Below are 17,128 nucleotides of genomic sequence, written 5' to 3' on the forward strand. Positions count from 1 at the left end.
GGGAATTCGAATAACAAGAAAATAATTAATTTTATCAAAAACAAATATGAATGGTTTATTTCGCTAAGCAAAAATACATAAAATAAAGAACATTTGAGTATAAAAAGATGTATATAAAAAAAAACTGCCTGAGCTAAAATATGGCAAATATGTTGAAAAATCACTAAGTTTATCCCAAACACCGATGAACACTAAACTCTATCAGCAAGGTGCTGCCTTCTAAAAATTCATAAAGGAAAAAAAGTCTCGAAAAACAAAACTTCAATCAACACAAACGTCGTGCTGTTGCGTTGTTTGGTTTCGCGATAATGTTTTCGTCCATCTGGTAGTGTTTCTCGACAAACTCCTCCAGACGTTTGCATGCCTCGGCTATCATATCCTCCGGCACGGTCAGCACAATGCGGAAGTAGTTGGAATACTCGAAACACTGTCCAGGCAGGCAGAAAACGCTCTGCTCCCGAACGAGAGCTTCGACAAAGTCCAGATCGCTGGCGAATCCCGGGAAGCGCATGATGTCGATACCGATCATCATGTACATCGCTCCACTGGGCATCACCGGACGGAGACCTCGGATCTGTTTGATCGATTTGTATGCGACTTCGGCATGGCGCTGCGGGTGAGAAGGACGTATTAAGTTATTAGAATGATTTTTGTTTTGGTATGGGATGATGAATGGTGAATTACCTGAAGAGTTTCGACTAACCCTTCATAAAAGGATTGTGGAGTTTTGCTCAAAATTTCTGGTAGAGCGCTCTGGACAAGCGTATTGGAGCCCATGATCCTGGCCGACAGATTTGCTAGACCCTTGCGAACATCCTTGAGGATGTTTTGACGATCATGAATTATAATCCAGCCAAGGCGCCAACCAGGAACCAGGAATCGCTTAGTTAGTCCACCGCATGATAGCACCGGTACCGACGTTGAAAGAGAACTAACGGAATAGTACGGTTGGCCGGGGAAAACGAAATGTTCGTAGATTTCATCAGCAACGATGGGTAAATAGTGCCTTTCGGCAATCTCGATGATTGCCTTCAGGTGGCTTTTGCTGAACACACTGCCACAGGGATTGCTCGGATTGGTCAGCACCAGAGCAGCCGTATTGGAATCGATCAACGATTCCAGTTGGTCCAAATCGACCTCCCAGTTTTTATCCGGAAGCAAGTTGTAGTACCGACATTCGACCCCGAAGCCTTGCGTTAGCGTACGGTAAATGGAGAAACCGGGTCTCGGAATCAGGATGTTCTGTCCACGACCGGCCAGAGCAGATAGGCACAGATCCAGGGCACTGCTGCACCCACTGCACAGGATGACATCGTTGGCGCTGACATCGCCTTGATGCGCAACATATTCGGCGACGGCTTGGCGAGCATCCAGGAAACCAGCGGCAGGACCGTACCCGTTGCTATTCTTATCGACCGCTTCCCGGACGGCGTTCTTGATTTCCTCCGGGGGTTGTAGATTTCCGAAGGTTGTTGGATCACCTGCCGAGAAGAAAACAAAAGTTGTTAAAAAACGGGACAAAGATCGACTTAAAATTTAAAAACTGGATTCCTAACCTGGGAAATATATGTAAATAATGAAGTAAAGTAAAAAATCTTATTAAAGTCACTGAAAATTAGATCACCGCCACAGAATGTGTTGATCACCGACATTCCGTCAGATGATTAAAAAGTGGCGCATTAGCAAAAGCTCTACATTTGAATAATACTTTGTAGACGATATTGCGAAGAAAAGTTATATATAAATACCTAGCTTGAAAACAGAATCTTGTTGTTTCACATTTCTGACTATCAGACGACGTCGTCACCAACAACATCGGATGTTTTTCTGGTTTTCTAGCATGTTTTCGAACGTCTGTTATTCAAATACGGTGCCGGGGAAAACGACGACGACGAAGGTGATGGCAACGACGTCATTTGATGTCAGTCACACGCGTCCTCCTCTAACTAATCAAACGACTTCACCCAGCAACAAACAACGAAACCGAACAATTCAAATGCTTGAGTTTTGAGAGCTTTATACAGTGGGTAGGCATAGGAGCCAAAGTATATCGGTTGAACGTTTCTGATTGGTGGATTGGATGACGAGCCACCCTCTCCGGACCAATCGTGAACCAATCGCAAAAAGGACCAGCCCTGACGGGTTCAGCGAGCTGAGCTTTTCCCGAAATGCCTCGCCGCGTCCGATGTTGCTGTTATGTATAAAGGTAAACAAGCAAATTGTTGAGGAGAGGCAAATGACCGACGTCTACCTAGAAACCTACACACACCAATAATGTCAGGCAATGGCGCAAGGATACCCACTTGCTCCTGATCGCAGCAGACTTCGACAGATGATCGTCAACAATCGTGCGGAATCAAAACAGGTTCGTCGCCAAAAATAAGCAAGCAAAAGCTCCGCGCATTCAACTCTCTTCGGCGTGCGGTTGCGTTCGAATTCGATGGAATGAGGTAGTGTTCGGCTTACTTTTTGTTGTCCCCCCCGCGTGGAGCAGCTTGTAGGTGAGTAGGTATATAAACTGGTAAATGTGGATTGACAACACTGCAAAATACGATTCGAGAGCTTTCTGCATGCAGATCCGTAAGTCGATATGCAAATGATCGGTTGTTTTTATTTTGTTCGGCGAGGGCGACGGTTAGATCACTAAAGAGGAAACAACCCTGCGGAAAGCTTCAGCTGAAGGGGGCGTCTAGCACTTTCTTTTTTCTCTTTTAGGAAATAGGTTCTTGTAAACACATTTCTTAATCCTAATAATGGAACTTTAAAAACAAACGATTTGGCCAGCTTGTTTACATAAAAATTAAATAAAAACAAAACTCATCCGTTCCCAACCGGATTTGTTATTCTCTCTTTCAAAAGTTAGTAATACGGCAAGAATTTTGTTGCCGCTGTTGTTATCGTTAGTCAACAACCGAACAAGTTGAATATCGTTATTGATGATGATATTTGCGCGCGGGACGCTCTTACCTATGTAAACAATATCGGAAGGAAAACGGGATCCGAACTCGGCTCATCAACACACACTTTGCAATACCTACACATCCGCAAGGAATTTGCATACAGGTAGATTTGTGCGAGCTGTATATTAATTTTTTTTTTTTGGTTTTGTAAAATTCCACGATGCGGAAGATAGTTGTGATTGCGATAGGACTATGTGAGGCTTGTTTTTGGAATTTCAGAACTCACTCACTCACAACAACAACGGTTTCGGAGTTGTTTCAAGGTTGAAAAACAAACCAATGCAAAAACGATTCCATCTAGCCCTGGTTCTGGTGTTTTGTGCCAGTTTTGAGTGCGCACAGTCTAAACTAGCAAAAACTTGTTTTAATTCAAGCAGTTTTCTGCTTGAGTTTTAAGTAAATTTTTTTTAGAATTTCGAAAAGAAATATATAAATTTTTACTCTGAATTCTGAATCTGAATTCTGAATCTGAATTCTGAATCTGAATTCTGAATCTGAATTCTGAATCTGAATTCTGAATCTGAATTCTGAATCTGAATTCTGAATCTGAATTCTGAATCTGAATTCTGAATCTGAATTCTGAATCTGAATTCTTAATCTGAATTCTGAATCTGAATTCTGAATCTGATTTCTGAATCTGAATCCTGAATTCGGAATCTGAATTCTGAATCTGAATTCTGAATCTGAATTCTGAATCTGATTCTGAATACTGAATTCTGATTCTGCATTCTGAATCTATATTCTGAATATAAATCTCAAATTTGAGTTATGAATCTACCCAATTCGTCCTACTTTCCAATTCTTCCCAGCGGTGGAGTCAATGGGTTAATTTTAAAGTTCTGGTTGTCAAATTTTGCTATTTTTCATCTAAATCAGGAACATCGAAAATGTATTACGAACAACAAAAAACAGTCCACTGGGCTAATGATATTAATAAGATTGTAATGAAATACAGAACAAATCTAACACTCGTTTCAGGTTATGAAAATGAAATATCAACCAAGCTCCCTGTGCAAGTCGGAATGCAAATAACCTAGGGACAGGTGTGCCATTTTTATACTTCAACAAATGAATGACCATTTCGCTTGGTGTTTCTCCTTTGGAAGTCTTGCTGAATTCAAACGAATTTCGATCGAAAAATATTTTCTAAAACCAACAAAACTTCAACAGAGTGGCAGGCAGGAAATTTCCGGTTTTCTGTATTACCAAATTTATGCACCGAAAATCGGGGATCGTGCTCGATCGAGGAACAAGTTTTTCGTTAAACCTGGTTCGGCGACGAGACGTCCCACACCCAAAATCGAATGAAACCAAACCATCGAATGGAGTGGATCGAAAAATTTGTTTAGAAGATAATTCCGAAACTTCTAGCTTCAGCTAATGGAGGACCGCTTCACCTGAACCGGTCTGGCTGGCTGGACAATCTATTCATATCAAACGAGAGAGAACCCCGAAGAAAGTTTCCAAATATCCCAAGTCCCAAGTCCGCTGGTTTTAGTCCGACTAAGCTGGTCTGGTCCGGTGCCACAGTAAGGATGAGAGGTACACCAGCAACTCAAACTCTGACGGTGTGTCGCTCGGTGGCAACTGTGGAGGCATAAATTACCGATATCGGTGAGTTGAACGTATTTGTTTTCATGAGAGATTATCGAAAAATATATGAATTCCACCTCCTCGAGTGAAGAACAGGTTATATTTTCGGAATCAGTAGGAGTTGACCCAACAAGTTTTTGTTTTCAAAAAATACGCATTATGTACGGAATTTTTTTGCGCTGAAATTTTCGGGGAAAGTTAAAAATTTTCAAAATAATTTCTTATTGTAATGAAGTCCGTTTTATCCGAAAAGTTTTTCGTCTAATTGAAGTACCTGATGAAGAAAATGTGGCTTTTTGTTTCGGTTGTGAAAGTTTCATCGAAAATTTCGTGTTAAAGATAATAAATCTTCATTTCAAGCAATATAATAAAATTAGTATGTTTGAGGTGCGCGAGGGAGTTCAACTGTGAATAGACTCTGTGTTGAAATTGTGTACCGGAAATTTGTTGAAATCAAAGTGTCTTAAAAATAAAATTAAGTGCGGACAGAAAAGGATCATGAAGTGGAAAAATGTCTTTATTTGATTTCGTTCGAGCCTAGGAAACGAAGGTGGAAATGTGTTCCAGTTATTTGCTGATGCCGTTTAAACCTTTCAAATTGGTGAGTTCGTTCCTTTTTATTCTTGTTTTTAATGTCTTTCTATGTCCCCAAACAACAAAGTTTCAGAGAGTTGATTCGTGAAAAGTGATTTGATATATTTTTCAATCGTTGAAATGAGTTGATATTGAATTTGATAAGAACATAGAAGCGCATTTTCTTACATGCGCTGTGTAACGCTGTTAATTAAATATTTTTTCCCCGTGGTTATCATAGCTTGCTTTGCTGCGATGCGACCGTATGAGTTATTCGCTATTTGTTGTTTGTAATGCATAAAAAGCCTTTGGCTAAATCTGGGTTATTGAATGGTACATTCTTGTCCTATTATACATTTATGCCCATTGAATGTTTTCAACAACTTGGACCTTGCAGGACCAAATAGAATATGAAAATTCAAAAGTCATCAACTGCTCCTTCCTTCATAGAGAAATACCAAGTTAAGAAAAAAAATATTTTGATTTTTATATGAACAATGAATAAATATCATCAGGTAAGAACTTTTATATTCATCCATATTATTTTATTTATAATTTTTGGCATTGAAATCTTTAAACAAGGAAAATATTTTAAAGGTTTCAGTGCCCTATTAATCATATTTTTTCTCTTTAAACTCTTTTCAAGAGCGAGTATTGGCGCTATAACCATGGTCGATGACCCGGGATGATGGTACAAAGAATTCAAAGGATTGTAAAATTATTAGGGAAATTTTTCCTTAATAATAGTACTGATAACTTTTGGATTTCTATGTATAAAAACCTCATTTCCAACCATTGAAGGAAGCATGGCAAGGTCCAACATCAAGAAGCATAGAAATATCTTAGCGTCTATGCTTCCAACGAATAAACATTAAATAAACACGGGAACGTATGGTACTGTTGTCCACGTTTCTTCCTCCCTTGTGTTCCAGTTGTCTTTGCGTCCAATACTGCACAGTGGGCCCGGCCGTGTCAAAATGAGTAGTAAATGTATTTTTGCTACTCACCGGGATGCTGACAAGATCTGGCTGTGTATGTATCATAAGCATAAGCAAGCAAAAAATACGCATTATGTACAATGTTTAAAGCACTATATACACGTGTTTGTATGGTTGTCCGCGGCTATATGTCTGTCTGTAGTTTCGACGTTGCTGCATCGAAAACAGATAATAAAAATTGGTCGTTGATCTGTCTGCTATTCAAAAATTCAAATCAACGTGGCCACCGAATACGGCGATTGCGGAGGCCGGGGATGACCGGCCTCCACGACAGCACAGAGGCCTTCCCTCCGAGACAACATTCGGGGGTTCGACGAGTACTGAAAAGCCGTCTCTAGCTGACGAGCCTCCAAAATTAAAAGCTTCGAAAAAATGTCACCATGAGCAGGCAACCTTTTTTCAGTCAATACATCGAAGGCCTTCCAAGATGCGTGAATATTTCATTCGGGCGTTTTCGAAGGGCAAGTGGATGATTGGAGCCTAAAAGATGGGTGCATTTGAGGCTACGATCGGAGTGGAATGTTGGTTGGTGTGTCTGACAGACAGGGAACTGGAACTGGTCATGTTTGCGAGACGGACACACTGCGCAAATGGAACCGGAATCCCGAATGAGGAAAACGAGTTTTTCTGAAATCCACGGGGATGATTGGCGAAATTCGGGATTTTATGTCGCCATTTTTTTTTTCGGGGGCATGTTGGCAAATGCCAGTGACTTGTTTGTCTCAAATGCGCCATGCGCAAGGTTCAAATAATTGAATTTGAAGTATTTTCTTTGAGCGTTTGTAGTTTTTTACTGCAAATAATCTGGTTAAGGTTGAAAATTCTTACACAAAACTCAATTCTAACCTTCTTGAGACGGTTTAAAAAAAAAGATTCTTCATAATAATGTGCTTTCTTAAAAATCTCTAAAATTAAAAAATGAGAATTTTTACGTTAAACATATTCAAAGTATAAATTTAGGCGTTTACAAAGCCCAGCAAATGATTGTTTTGACACTAAACTTACTAATGACTATTAACTCCTATTATAATTGTTTTTTCGCAAATGTTTCTACAAGACTATTTTCAAATTCAAAATGCAAAACCTTTTCCGTTAAAACTCTTTTGTTTCTCATTCGATTTTTACAAATTTTATAGTTTTGGACAATTTTGTAACGTGACTCGAATATGATTCTCAGACAATATTTAGCTACAATCATTTACTTTAAAGTTATTCAAAGTCGAAGATTTTTTTTTTTGACTGTAAGTCAGATAGTAAGTGCTCGAAAAAACTTCACTTAATACCTGAGAAAGCTGAAATTAGAAGCTATATGTTGCACATATGGAAATATTTTAAAAAAAATTCTTATGATTATGGCAACAAAAAACGTAAACGAGTGGTGTAAAAACCGTCCTTTTTAATTAATCAACTGCCAAAACTGTCCCAGTCACAATAGGAAATTTTCGAAAATTGAATTGGAAAGTTGGTTTAATTTGTGACATTTTGGCGTCTTATGATTTATAAAACACGAAGCATAGAATTTCAAACGACTTTGCGAAGGTTTAGTCGTTTTTCGAGCTTTTTATCAATCTGCATTTTCTGAGACGAGTTTAGCAACTTCATTTGATTTTGCACTGGATTTTGAGTATGTTAACGCCATAAAACTATGTGCAAAAGGAAAGAAATTTTACACTGGTTTTATTTCAGATTCAGACTTCAGATTCAGATTTTAGATTTAAGATTCAGATTTAAGATTAAGATTTTAGATTCATATTTCAGATTCAGATTTCAGATTCAGATTTCAGATTCAGATTTCAGATTCAGATTTCAGATTCAGATTTCAGATTCAGATTTCAGATTCAGATTTCAGATTCAGATTTCAGATTCAGATTTCAGATTCAGATTTCAGATTCAGATTTCAGATTCAGATTTCAGATTCAGATTTCAGATTCAGATTTCAGATTCAGATTTCAGATTCAGATTTCAGATTCAGATTTCAGATTCAGATTTCAGATTCAGATTTCAGATTCAGATTTCAGATTCAGATTTCAGATTCAGATTTCAGATTTCAGATTCAGATTCAGATTTCAGATTCAGATTTCAGATTCAGATTTCGGATTCAGATTTCAGATTCAGATTTCAGATTCAGATTTCAGATTCAGATTTCAGATTCAGATTTCAGATTCAGATTTCAGATTCAGATTTCAGATTCAGATTTCAGATTCAGATTTCAGATTCAGATTTCAGATTCAGATTTCAGATTCAGATTTCAGATTCAGATTTCAGATTCAGATTTCAGATTCAGATTTCAGATTCAGATTTCAGATTCAGATTTCAGATTCAGATTTCAGATTCAGATTTCAGATTCAGATTTCAGATTCAGATTTCAGATTCAGATTTCAGATTCAGATTTCAGATTCAGATTTCAGATTCAGATTTCAGATTTCAGATTCAGATTTCAGATTCAGATTTCAGATTCAGATTTCAGATTCAGATTTCAGATTCAGATTTCAGATTCAGATTTCAGATTCAGATTACAGATTCAGATTTCAGATTCAGATTTCAGATTCAGATTTCAGATTCAGATTTCAGATTCAGATTTCAGATTCAGATTTCAGATTCAGATTTCAGATTCAGATTTCAGATTCAGATTTCAGATTCAGATTTCAGATTCAGATTTCAAAATTCAGATTTCAAAATTCAGATTCAGATTTCAGATTCAAATTTCAGATTCAGATTTCAGATTCAGAGATATTTTCACAAAGTGATCCTTTAAAATCCCTAAAAGAAAACAAGCTGTAGGAGAACAAACTATGAGAGATTTTTTAAGGTTTTCAGCATCTACCCATCAAGAGAAACTTTGTTAAAAAACCTTGAACGATATAAAATATCAACATATTTATAATTGAAATACTAATGATTTGTATTTCTTCTGAGGCTTGGGCTGGATTGGTTCTAGTTCCAAATGTGATTTTAATCTTTTATGTATCTCGTTATTTTCCATCAAGAATCCTTATGTTGCCTACACAAAGGCGTTAAATTTAGGCTGTTTATTAACATAAACTTTAAAAGGAAAGAAGTAAAACTTCAAAACTTACCAATCGAAAGGGCAATGAAAGGCTTGGCCGGATTAGGCGCGATGTTCAATCCTTCAACGATGGCACGGATCGGGTTGTGGGTGAGCTTGGCGAACTCAGATATCGGCACGTTCCATGTGGTTCGTTTATTTCCGGTCACGCTTCGGTGTTTGAATTGGTAAGCCGCTAGTTCTTGCAAATCTTTCATAGTCACCAACGCTAGCTGTTTGTTCTTCGACGAATCCACCGGTGAAAAAAACTAAATTTTGAAAACTGAGGTTGTTTAACTATGAAAGTTTGTTTTCTAAAGTTTTTGTTTTTTTTTCAGCTAATTGGCCAAGCTGTTGTTCGCGCACTTAACTTTGAAGGTCTTTTTTCCCCAAGCCTATAATGGTTAATTGTCTTTGGCACTCGGAAGCACTACACCCAGTCTTTGAGTCCTCGTGGCGGAAGTAACACTTGGTTCACACTTTTCACCTAGGAACGATCGGCAACACTCGGCAGCACGCAAGCATGTCCAGCATGATTGGTCCAAGGTTCTCGTATTGCGCCAGGATGATGGAGAACTAATTCAACACACGGTGGAAAATATCTTCAAATGCCACGCGACAAAACGGCGCTATCTTTTAGTTGTATCCTTTTTTAATAAACACTTTTCTTTGAATCTCTAGCAGTGCTGGAGGGGCACTTTCTTGCCGGTTTCGATACCAAAGGGGGTCTGTTTCTATGCTGAGGTTGAGTTTTCAACTAATCCATTCCACGGGGTGGAGGTGGGCTTTTATAAAGCTTCTCGGACGGCGACCGATCGGATTTATGACGAGGAATCACAGCTTTTCTCCTCCCTCTGTCGTACATTGATTGGGTGGTATTGGTGGGGCCGTGCGCGACTCTTTGATATATGGATCGACAGTCCCCAGAAAAGCTCTGGAAGATGTTGCCGACCAGGGCGAGCTTTTCCCTCCCCTGGGTGCATGCTGCCACTGCTGCTGATGATGTGCACTTTGTTGCCGGGATGATAGTCGGGGAACAAGTATTATAGAAATTCATACCTGTTGGGAACAAAGTACGATCGTCAGAATGCATTTAAGAAGTATGTGTCACCAACCCAAGAATTTCATTCCAAAGCTTCAAAATATCAATTTATACAAATTAGGGTACAAACTTTCAATCAAACAAGTAAATAAATTCAACAAAGGTACGAAAGGTTGAATTATATTTCAATTTTCAAAAAATCAATCATAGATCATTTACAATTCCAGGTTCTTTAAGACTTGACTTGGAAAACCCATTTCTAATAAAAACTGCTGTGGTTCTTAAAATTAGAGTAAATAAAACAAATCGTATTCGAGGTATGTATATATAAACATCTAATAGGTAAACAATCTCAACAGATAAAATGCATTGTCGTTCCCTGAAGAAAATATACGACATAATTTTGGTTGTATACATTGAGGCGTATTTTTATTGGACTTCGAACATAATCTTATAAAACAATTTTCATTTAACCTGTGCTTTCAGTTCGATTTCACGAGACATCTTATTATCGAAATAAGATTAATTAACAATTACTGACACGCGGACTTTGGGGATTATGGTTCAAGTTTTTGAATTTGAACTCCAAATAAGAAACACGAATTCCCATACAAAGGCTGGTTGCAAATATTATTTTATTTACATAGTATTCCGTCTCACGACATAACTTGACGAACATAATTCCTAAAATTCACTCGGTTCATAGCAACCGTTCTCCAATTTCTCGGGCACCCCACGTTCGCCAGATCACGCTCCACTTGGTCTAACCACCTCGCTCGTTGCGCCCCCGCTCGTCTTGTTCCTACCCGATTCGTAGCGAACACCTGTTTTGCAGGACAGTCGTCCGGCATTCTCGCAACATGTCCCGCCCAGCGTATCCGGCCAGCCTTCACCACCTTCTGGATACTGGGTTCGCCGTAGAGGCGCGCGAGCTCGTGGTTCATCCTTCGCCTCCACACTCCGTTCTCCTGTACGCCGCCAAAGATGGTTCTTAACACTCGTCGCTCGAATACTCCGAGTGTACGCAGGTCCTCCTCGAGCAATATTCATGTCTCGTGCCCGTAGAGAACAACCGGTCTAATGAGCGTCATATACAGGTTACACTTCGTGCGAGGGCTAAGTCTTCTCGACCGCAGTTGCTTGTGGAGTCCATAGTAGGCACGACTTCCGCTGATAATTCGCCTCCGGATCTCACGGCTGTTGTCATTGTCTGCGGTCACCAGTGAGCCGAGATAGACAAAGTCTTCGACTATCTCCAGCTCGTTGCCGTCGATCGTGACCTTGTTATTACTGGACAAGCGGGTTCGGTCGGTCTCGGATCCGCAGGCCAGCATGTACTTCGTCTTGGACGTATTAATCATCAACCCAATCCTTCCTGCTTCGCGTTTCAGTTTGCGGTAGATCTCCTCCACCGCCGCAGATGATCAGCCGACTATATCAATGTCATCGGCAAAGCAGATAAGTTGACTGGATCTGTTGAAAATCGTGCCCCGCATTTCGCCCACCGCTCGTCGAATAACACCTTCTAGCGCCACGTTGAACATCATGCAGGATAGACCATCACCTTGTCGAAGCCCCCTGCGCGATTCGAATGAACTCGACAATTCACCCGAAATCCGCACACAGCACTGCGTTCCTTCCATCGTCGCCTTGATCAGTCTGATCAGCTTCCCGGAAAAGCCGTTCTCGTCCATGATTTTCCATAGCTCGTTACGGTCGATCGTGTCGTATGCGGCTTTGAAGTCGATGAATAGATGATGCGTAGGGACTTGGTGTTCACGGCATTTTTGGAGGATTTGCCGCAATGTGAATATCTGGTCCGTCGTAGACCGTCCCTCCATGAAGCCGGCCTGATGACTTCCCACGAATCTGTTTGCTTGTGGCGTTAGGCGGCGGAGTAGGATTCGGGACAACACTTTGTAGACGGCATTGAGGACAGAAATCGCTCGGTAGTTCTCACAGTCCAATTTGTCGCCCTTCTTGTAGATGGGGCATATTACCCCCTCCTTCCACTCCTCCGGTAGCTGTTCTATGTCCCAGATCCGGATTATCAACCGATGTAGGCAATCGGCCAACCTGTCCGGGCCCATTTTGATGAGTTCAGCTGCGATGCCATCCTTCCCAGCCGACTTGTTTCTATTCAGCTGGCGAATGGCTTCCTTAACTTCACTCATCGTTGGGAGTGGCTCCTCTTCGTCGTTGGCTACGCCGGCGATGTACCTTCCCCCACCGTCTTGATCTCCTGCATGTGCGCCGTTCAGGTGTTCATCGAAGTGCTGCTTCCACCTTTTGATCACCTCACGATTGTCCGTCAGGATACCCCCGTCCTTATCCCGGCACATTTCGGCTTGCAAATATAGAATCAGAATAACGAATTGGATGATGATATGACAAAAAAGTGTTGTAGGGTAAAAAAAAATATCCCCTTTCAAAACTTATCCAAAAAGTACGTATGACATGTATTCTTCCAGATGGCAAACAAATATGTGCGATAAAAAAGAAATTATATTCATCAAGTTATGTTTAATAAAAAAAAAATAAAAATGGAACTGGAAAAACTGCATTTCTAACTTGTGATGTATGTGATGTGGTGATGTAGTCAGTATTTCGTTGCAAAGTTCATTCGTACATTTTAAATTTTATCTTTATTAAAATATTAATTTATCATCATTCGCATCACTGCCTAATAGTGAAGGCATCGAAGAAAACAGCTAAACTCCACTGAGTAAGGGGGGATGATACGGTAGCGTTCGGAGTTATACACAATCCGTGAGAAAATTCTCCTTAGACTTTCATGAAAAATTGAAATTATTATTTATAATTTAATCAGGCTTTTCTTATAAACATTACTAAGGTCACCTCAAACTGCTAGTCGAAAAATGGCAAGCGTTTCCTGTTCGAAGGCGTCCTGTCCCATAAAGAAAATTTTCCACAACCTTTCTGTTGTACACATTAAGACACATTTTTGCTCTACTTCGATTGGAATCTCATTCAGCAGCTTTGTGTTACTTTCGGGTAAATTTCGTGAGCCATGATTATCAAAAAAATTAAAAAGTGTTCAAATTTAGGAACACCGATGCCGAATTAACGTTAACAATCGAAACCGAGAACCTTACCAGTTGATGAAAGAGGTTGAAAATTGTAAATTTTGCGAAAGTTTTATTTGTAAAATAGGTTTCCAAATTCAACCGGAAATCATTATATCATCCATACTATGGTTCATCAAGCATCGCATACTATTTTTGCCTGATAAGTTTGAAAAATTGCCCATTTTTAAAAATTTGTTTATTTTATGTCACTTTAATCATTTATGTATGTACCTTTTGTAACTTTTGTCAATTTTGTGGTTTCATCATTTTTATTTCCATTTTTCAACACCACCATATCGATGGTTTTCTTCAGGGACAAACAGTGTTTCACTCTTTTTCAGGCACCGTATGGTGATTTCGCATGGTTGACAAAAACAATCTTAAAGAAAATTATGGAATGAAGAAGTTTATGCTAACCGCTTGAAATTTCGGATTTTACAAGGAATGACCCGTTAAAGCCTATGTATAATAACTATGTATAATTTTGTTAACTTTATTATTCATGAAAACGCATTCAAAGAATATGATCAGTTAGCAAATTTCAGTTTGACTTGGAAATTTGCTACGGTATGTAAACGTAAGCAACCAACGAGTATCTACCTATTGGTTGGAAATTAAGCCTCAAAGTTTGGAAAAACTTTGTGGATAAAACAGAACTGAGGAGAATGCATTCCTCATACCAATTCAAATGTAATATTTTCGGAATATTACAATATCTGTTTAAAACCTCACGCTTTCCTATATTTTGGCACCGCTGTTCTGAGTGGACGGTTCTCCTAGTCAACAATAGGTGGCACCACACGCTGCACTCCACGTTTATTGTTTCTGAAGGGCAGATAAAAAAATGAGCAACTTGTGTCCATAACATTGGAAAAGGACTCTGCAAAAACTTAAATAAAATTAATTTGTATCAAATACATAACTTCGTTTGTAAATCCTGTTAAACAGTAAAAAAGTTTAAAAAAAAATGTTAGCCACACGTCTGTGGTGTAGGGTAGGTATTAAATTTTGCACCCGATATCAATCGCGCTCGGCATCCGGTTCTATTTCGACGGAATCAGCCGCTCAAAATTACTGCGCCAAGCTGGTTCGGTGAGTTTAACAAAACTATTTATCAATTAAAAATAATATGAAATCTATCAACTTTAGGCAATTTGATAAGGAAAATTTCCTGTGCACACTTCTGTTGAAAAATCCTGGCCGGAGAAGTGCGCTTGCCATTCGAGCTTTCAATGTAGAAATCGCGCGCATAACGGGTTCCGTTTCCGATGATAAGATAGGTCAAATGAGGCTCAAGTTCTGGGAAGAAACGGTTGACAAATTGTACCGCGAGGATCTGAAGCACGTTCCGGATCAGCCGGTTGTGCAGGAAATCAAGCAAGCTATCGACAAACATCGGCTCACCAAAAGATACTTTCAAAGGTTGGTAACGGCTCGTTGGAACAGTAATCTTCGGTTTGTAACTTCCAAACAGCTGGAGGAATACGTTGAAAACTCGGTATCGAGTGTGTACTATCTGCTGCTAGAAGCACACGGAGTAAGGAATGTTCATGCCGATCACGCCGCTTCCCATCTGGGTAAAGCTCAAGGCATCGTCAATCTACTTAGATCCATTCCCTATCAGGAGCGGCGTAATGTAGTTCCAATACCACAGGAAGTGCTGATACAGCACGGTGTTAGTCAGGAGCGGATTATACGGAATAGGAAAGACGATAAAGGTGTGGAGGAGGTCGTATTTCAGTTAGCCTCTTCGGCTCATCAACATTTGGAAAAGGCGCGCAATCTTTGGGAATCTGTACCGAAACAGGCTCGGCCAGTACTGTTACCCGGTGCGGCGACGGGGCGCTTCCTGGAACGACTCCGTCGAGCAAATTTTCACTTGACCGATCCAAATCTGCTTAAGAGCGATTCGGCGCTTCCACTGGTCATTTATTGGAATCACTTTCGAGGAAAGTTTTAGGTTTGTTTAGGTGAGTCTTGTTAATATTTTTTAATAGCCCTATAAAATTTATCTGTTGATCGATTTTTATTAATTCAACTAAAAGAAATAATGTCCCGTACATTTCCATTTAATTTAGGAGGATACGAAAGATGTGATAGATTCAATTAATATATTTGGTCGCAAACATAAAAATTAACTTTGCTGCTCAAGGGATTTCTCCGAGTCACTTTTGCCTATTTCTTGAAATGATTTCTCACTATCTACTTTTGTAACTTCCGAGGGATTTACAATTGCTTGGATGGATTTGTCGTCACCATTAGGTCCTTTCGGTAGTGCCCCTTTTCTCATAGGGAGCACTTCAAGGAGTGTTTCCTGCCATGGTTTGCCCAATTGAATCTTCATCAAGATTTCGAATACTAAAATGAAAAGAGTATAAATAATAGGAAAATTTGCCAAATTTCGTTGATATCTTACCTTGATTGATGGTGAGAATTGTCCTAGTTTTAATTACAATATGTTCACTCAAAGGCAAACGGGCATGCCGTATGCCCATCTCGCTAGCCAACGTGTGACAGTGGCCCTTGTGTTGATTGTGGTCCACCAATCCCCCGATCACGTACACGTGATCCTTCTCCAGCGTGGTGAGCACATTGTCCGATTCACTCGTCAGATACACCAACTTGTCTCGATTGTACAAATCCAAAAACGATTCGCCGCTAAACCGAACGTCCCAATGCTGATAACCGTCGTTCCGTTTGAGATGCTTTTCTACCGCCCCACCCGGTTTGATTCCGGTGAAGTGAAGCGGAATCGGCTTCTCAGACCGCCGATTCATGGTGTAGATCCGCAGCAACTGCTTCACGCATTTGGCCACATCCTTGTCGATCATCATGCCATCGAAGCTCAGATCCACCACTACCGAGATGTCCGATTTGCTGTAATCGATTTTGTTCCGCTTCAGCTCCTTCCGGCTAGGGCCGTTCCGGGTGGGTAGCCCGGCTGCAATCGCCTTCAGCTTTCGTTCCCGCATCTTTTCCTTTTCCTTGAGCCGTTTTTCCTTTTTCTTAATTTCCCACTGTTGCAGTTTGAGTAGCTTTTTCCGTTGTCGTTTGGACATCGGTGGTTCGCCTGGATCCTCGTTTTGGTTAGTCTCATGTTTGGTGGCCTCATCCGGCTGTTGTACTTTCTCGATAACGCTCGGCAGGACCGTATCAACGTCCGGTGATTCGTTCATTTTATTTAACTTGAATAATGTGGGAAATGTGCTACCCTTGCTAAAGTTGTTCACTTTTCACGTGTATAAATATTTTCGTTTTGTTTCCTTTCTTCTTCTTCTTCTTCTTCGTTTTAGATTTTTTGGCCAGAGAATAGAGTATTTCCTGAGACAGATTGTGGTAGGGTAGCTTTTTGTTTTTGTTTTGAAAAATGTAAACACCAACTGGTCGCCATTTTGATCATTGATGATAAGCACTGTTCAATGCTTTCTTTTAAAAACTTCTTTAATTAAAAGCATCAAAAAACCTTCATGTCTTATGCCGTTTTCGTTTTCTCCACAAGCACGGGGCAAAACTTTTTCTGAATAAACAAACAGATTCGTTACCCGGGACGATGCAAATATATGGTTGCTATACTCACACTTATGTTTACCCCCAACACTGACAACTTTCACGGGGTGCAACCGCCTGCTTGAGGTTCAAATCTCGGGCAAAACTAGTTGACTTCTGAATTAATAAACGAACACAATAACAACACCTAGGGCAAAACTCGTGGGTAACTAGGTTGCCACTGCCAATAAACGAAAACACTATTAACTTGTTATGAATTTACAAATCATTAAACAAAGAATTTATATGCTCCTCACCAAGGTGCGCTTGCAAAACCACTA

The 17,128-nt window shown here is 39.9% G+C and overlaps 3 protein-coding genes across 4 annotated transcripts; 1 reads left to right on the top strand and 2 right to left on the bottom strand.

Moving 5' to 3' along the window:
* Positions 1-29: 29 nt before the first annotated feature.
* On the bottom strand, positions 30-9,940 carry LOC129747634 (tyrosine aminotransferase). The gene is made up of 3 exons (XM_055741932.1): positions 9,202-9,940; positions 685-1,481; positions 30-610 (listed from the first exon to the last, which is right to left on the bottom strand). The coding sequence occupies exons 1-3, from the start codon at positions 9,386-9,388 to the stop codon at positions 266-268; spliced, it is 1,329 nt and encodes a 442-aa protein (XP_055597907.1). The 5' UTR covers positions 9,389-9,940; the 3' UTR covers positions 30-265.
* A 4,328-nt stretch (positions 9,941-14,268) lies between these two features.
* LOC129743547 (NADH dehydrogenase (ubiquinone) complex I, assembly factor 6 homolog) lies at positions 14,269-15,261 on the top strand. Its single transcript, XM_055735584.1, has 2 exons — positions 14,269-14,393; positions 14,451-15,261. The coding sequence occupies exons 1-2, from the start codon at positions 14,269-14,271 to the stop codon at positions 15,259-15,261; spliced, it is 936 nt and encodes a 311-aa protein (XP_055591559.1).
* A 46-nt stretch (positions 15,262-15,307) lies between these two features.
* On the bottom strand, positions 15,308-17,103 carry LOC129747636 (tRNA methyltransferase 10 homolog A). 2 transcript variants are annotated; one of them, XM_055741936.1, is made up of 3 exons: positions 16,879-17,103; positions 15,718-16,818; positions 15,308-15,659 (listed from the first exon to the last, which is right to left on the bottom strand). In XM_055741936.1, the coding sequence occupies exons 2-3, from the start codon at positions 16,475-16,477 to the stop codon at positions 15,436-15,438; spliced, it is 984 nt and encodes a 327-aa protein (XP_055597911.1). In that variant the 5' UTR covers positions 16,478-16,818; positions 16,879-17,103; the 3' UTR covers positions 15,308-15,435. The 2 variants fall into 2 exon arrangements, with proteins under 2 accessions (XP_055597911.1, XP_055597912.1); XM_055741937.1 differs by lacking the exon at positions 16,879-17,103 and having other exon boundaries at positions 15,718-16,828.
* Positions 17,104-17,128: the final 25 nt, after the last annotated feature.

This window comes from Uranotaenia lowii, chromosome 2 (genome assembly GCF_029784155.1).
Source record: "Uranotaenia lowii strain MFRU-FL chromosome 2, ASM2978415v1, whole genome shotgun sequence".
Lineage (NCBI taxonomy): Eukaryota > Metazoa > Arthropoda > Insecta > Diptera > Culicidae > Uranotaenia > Uranotaenia lowii.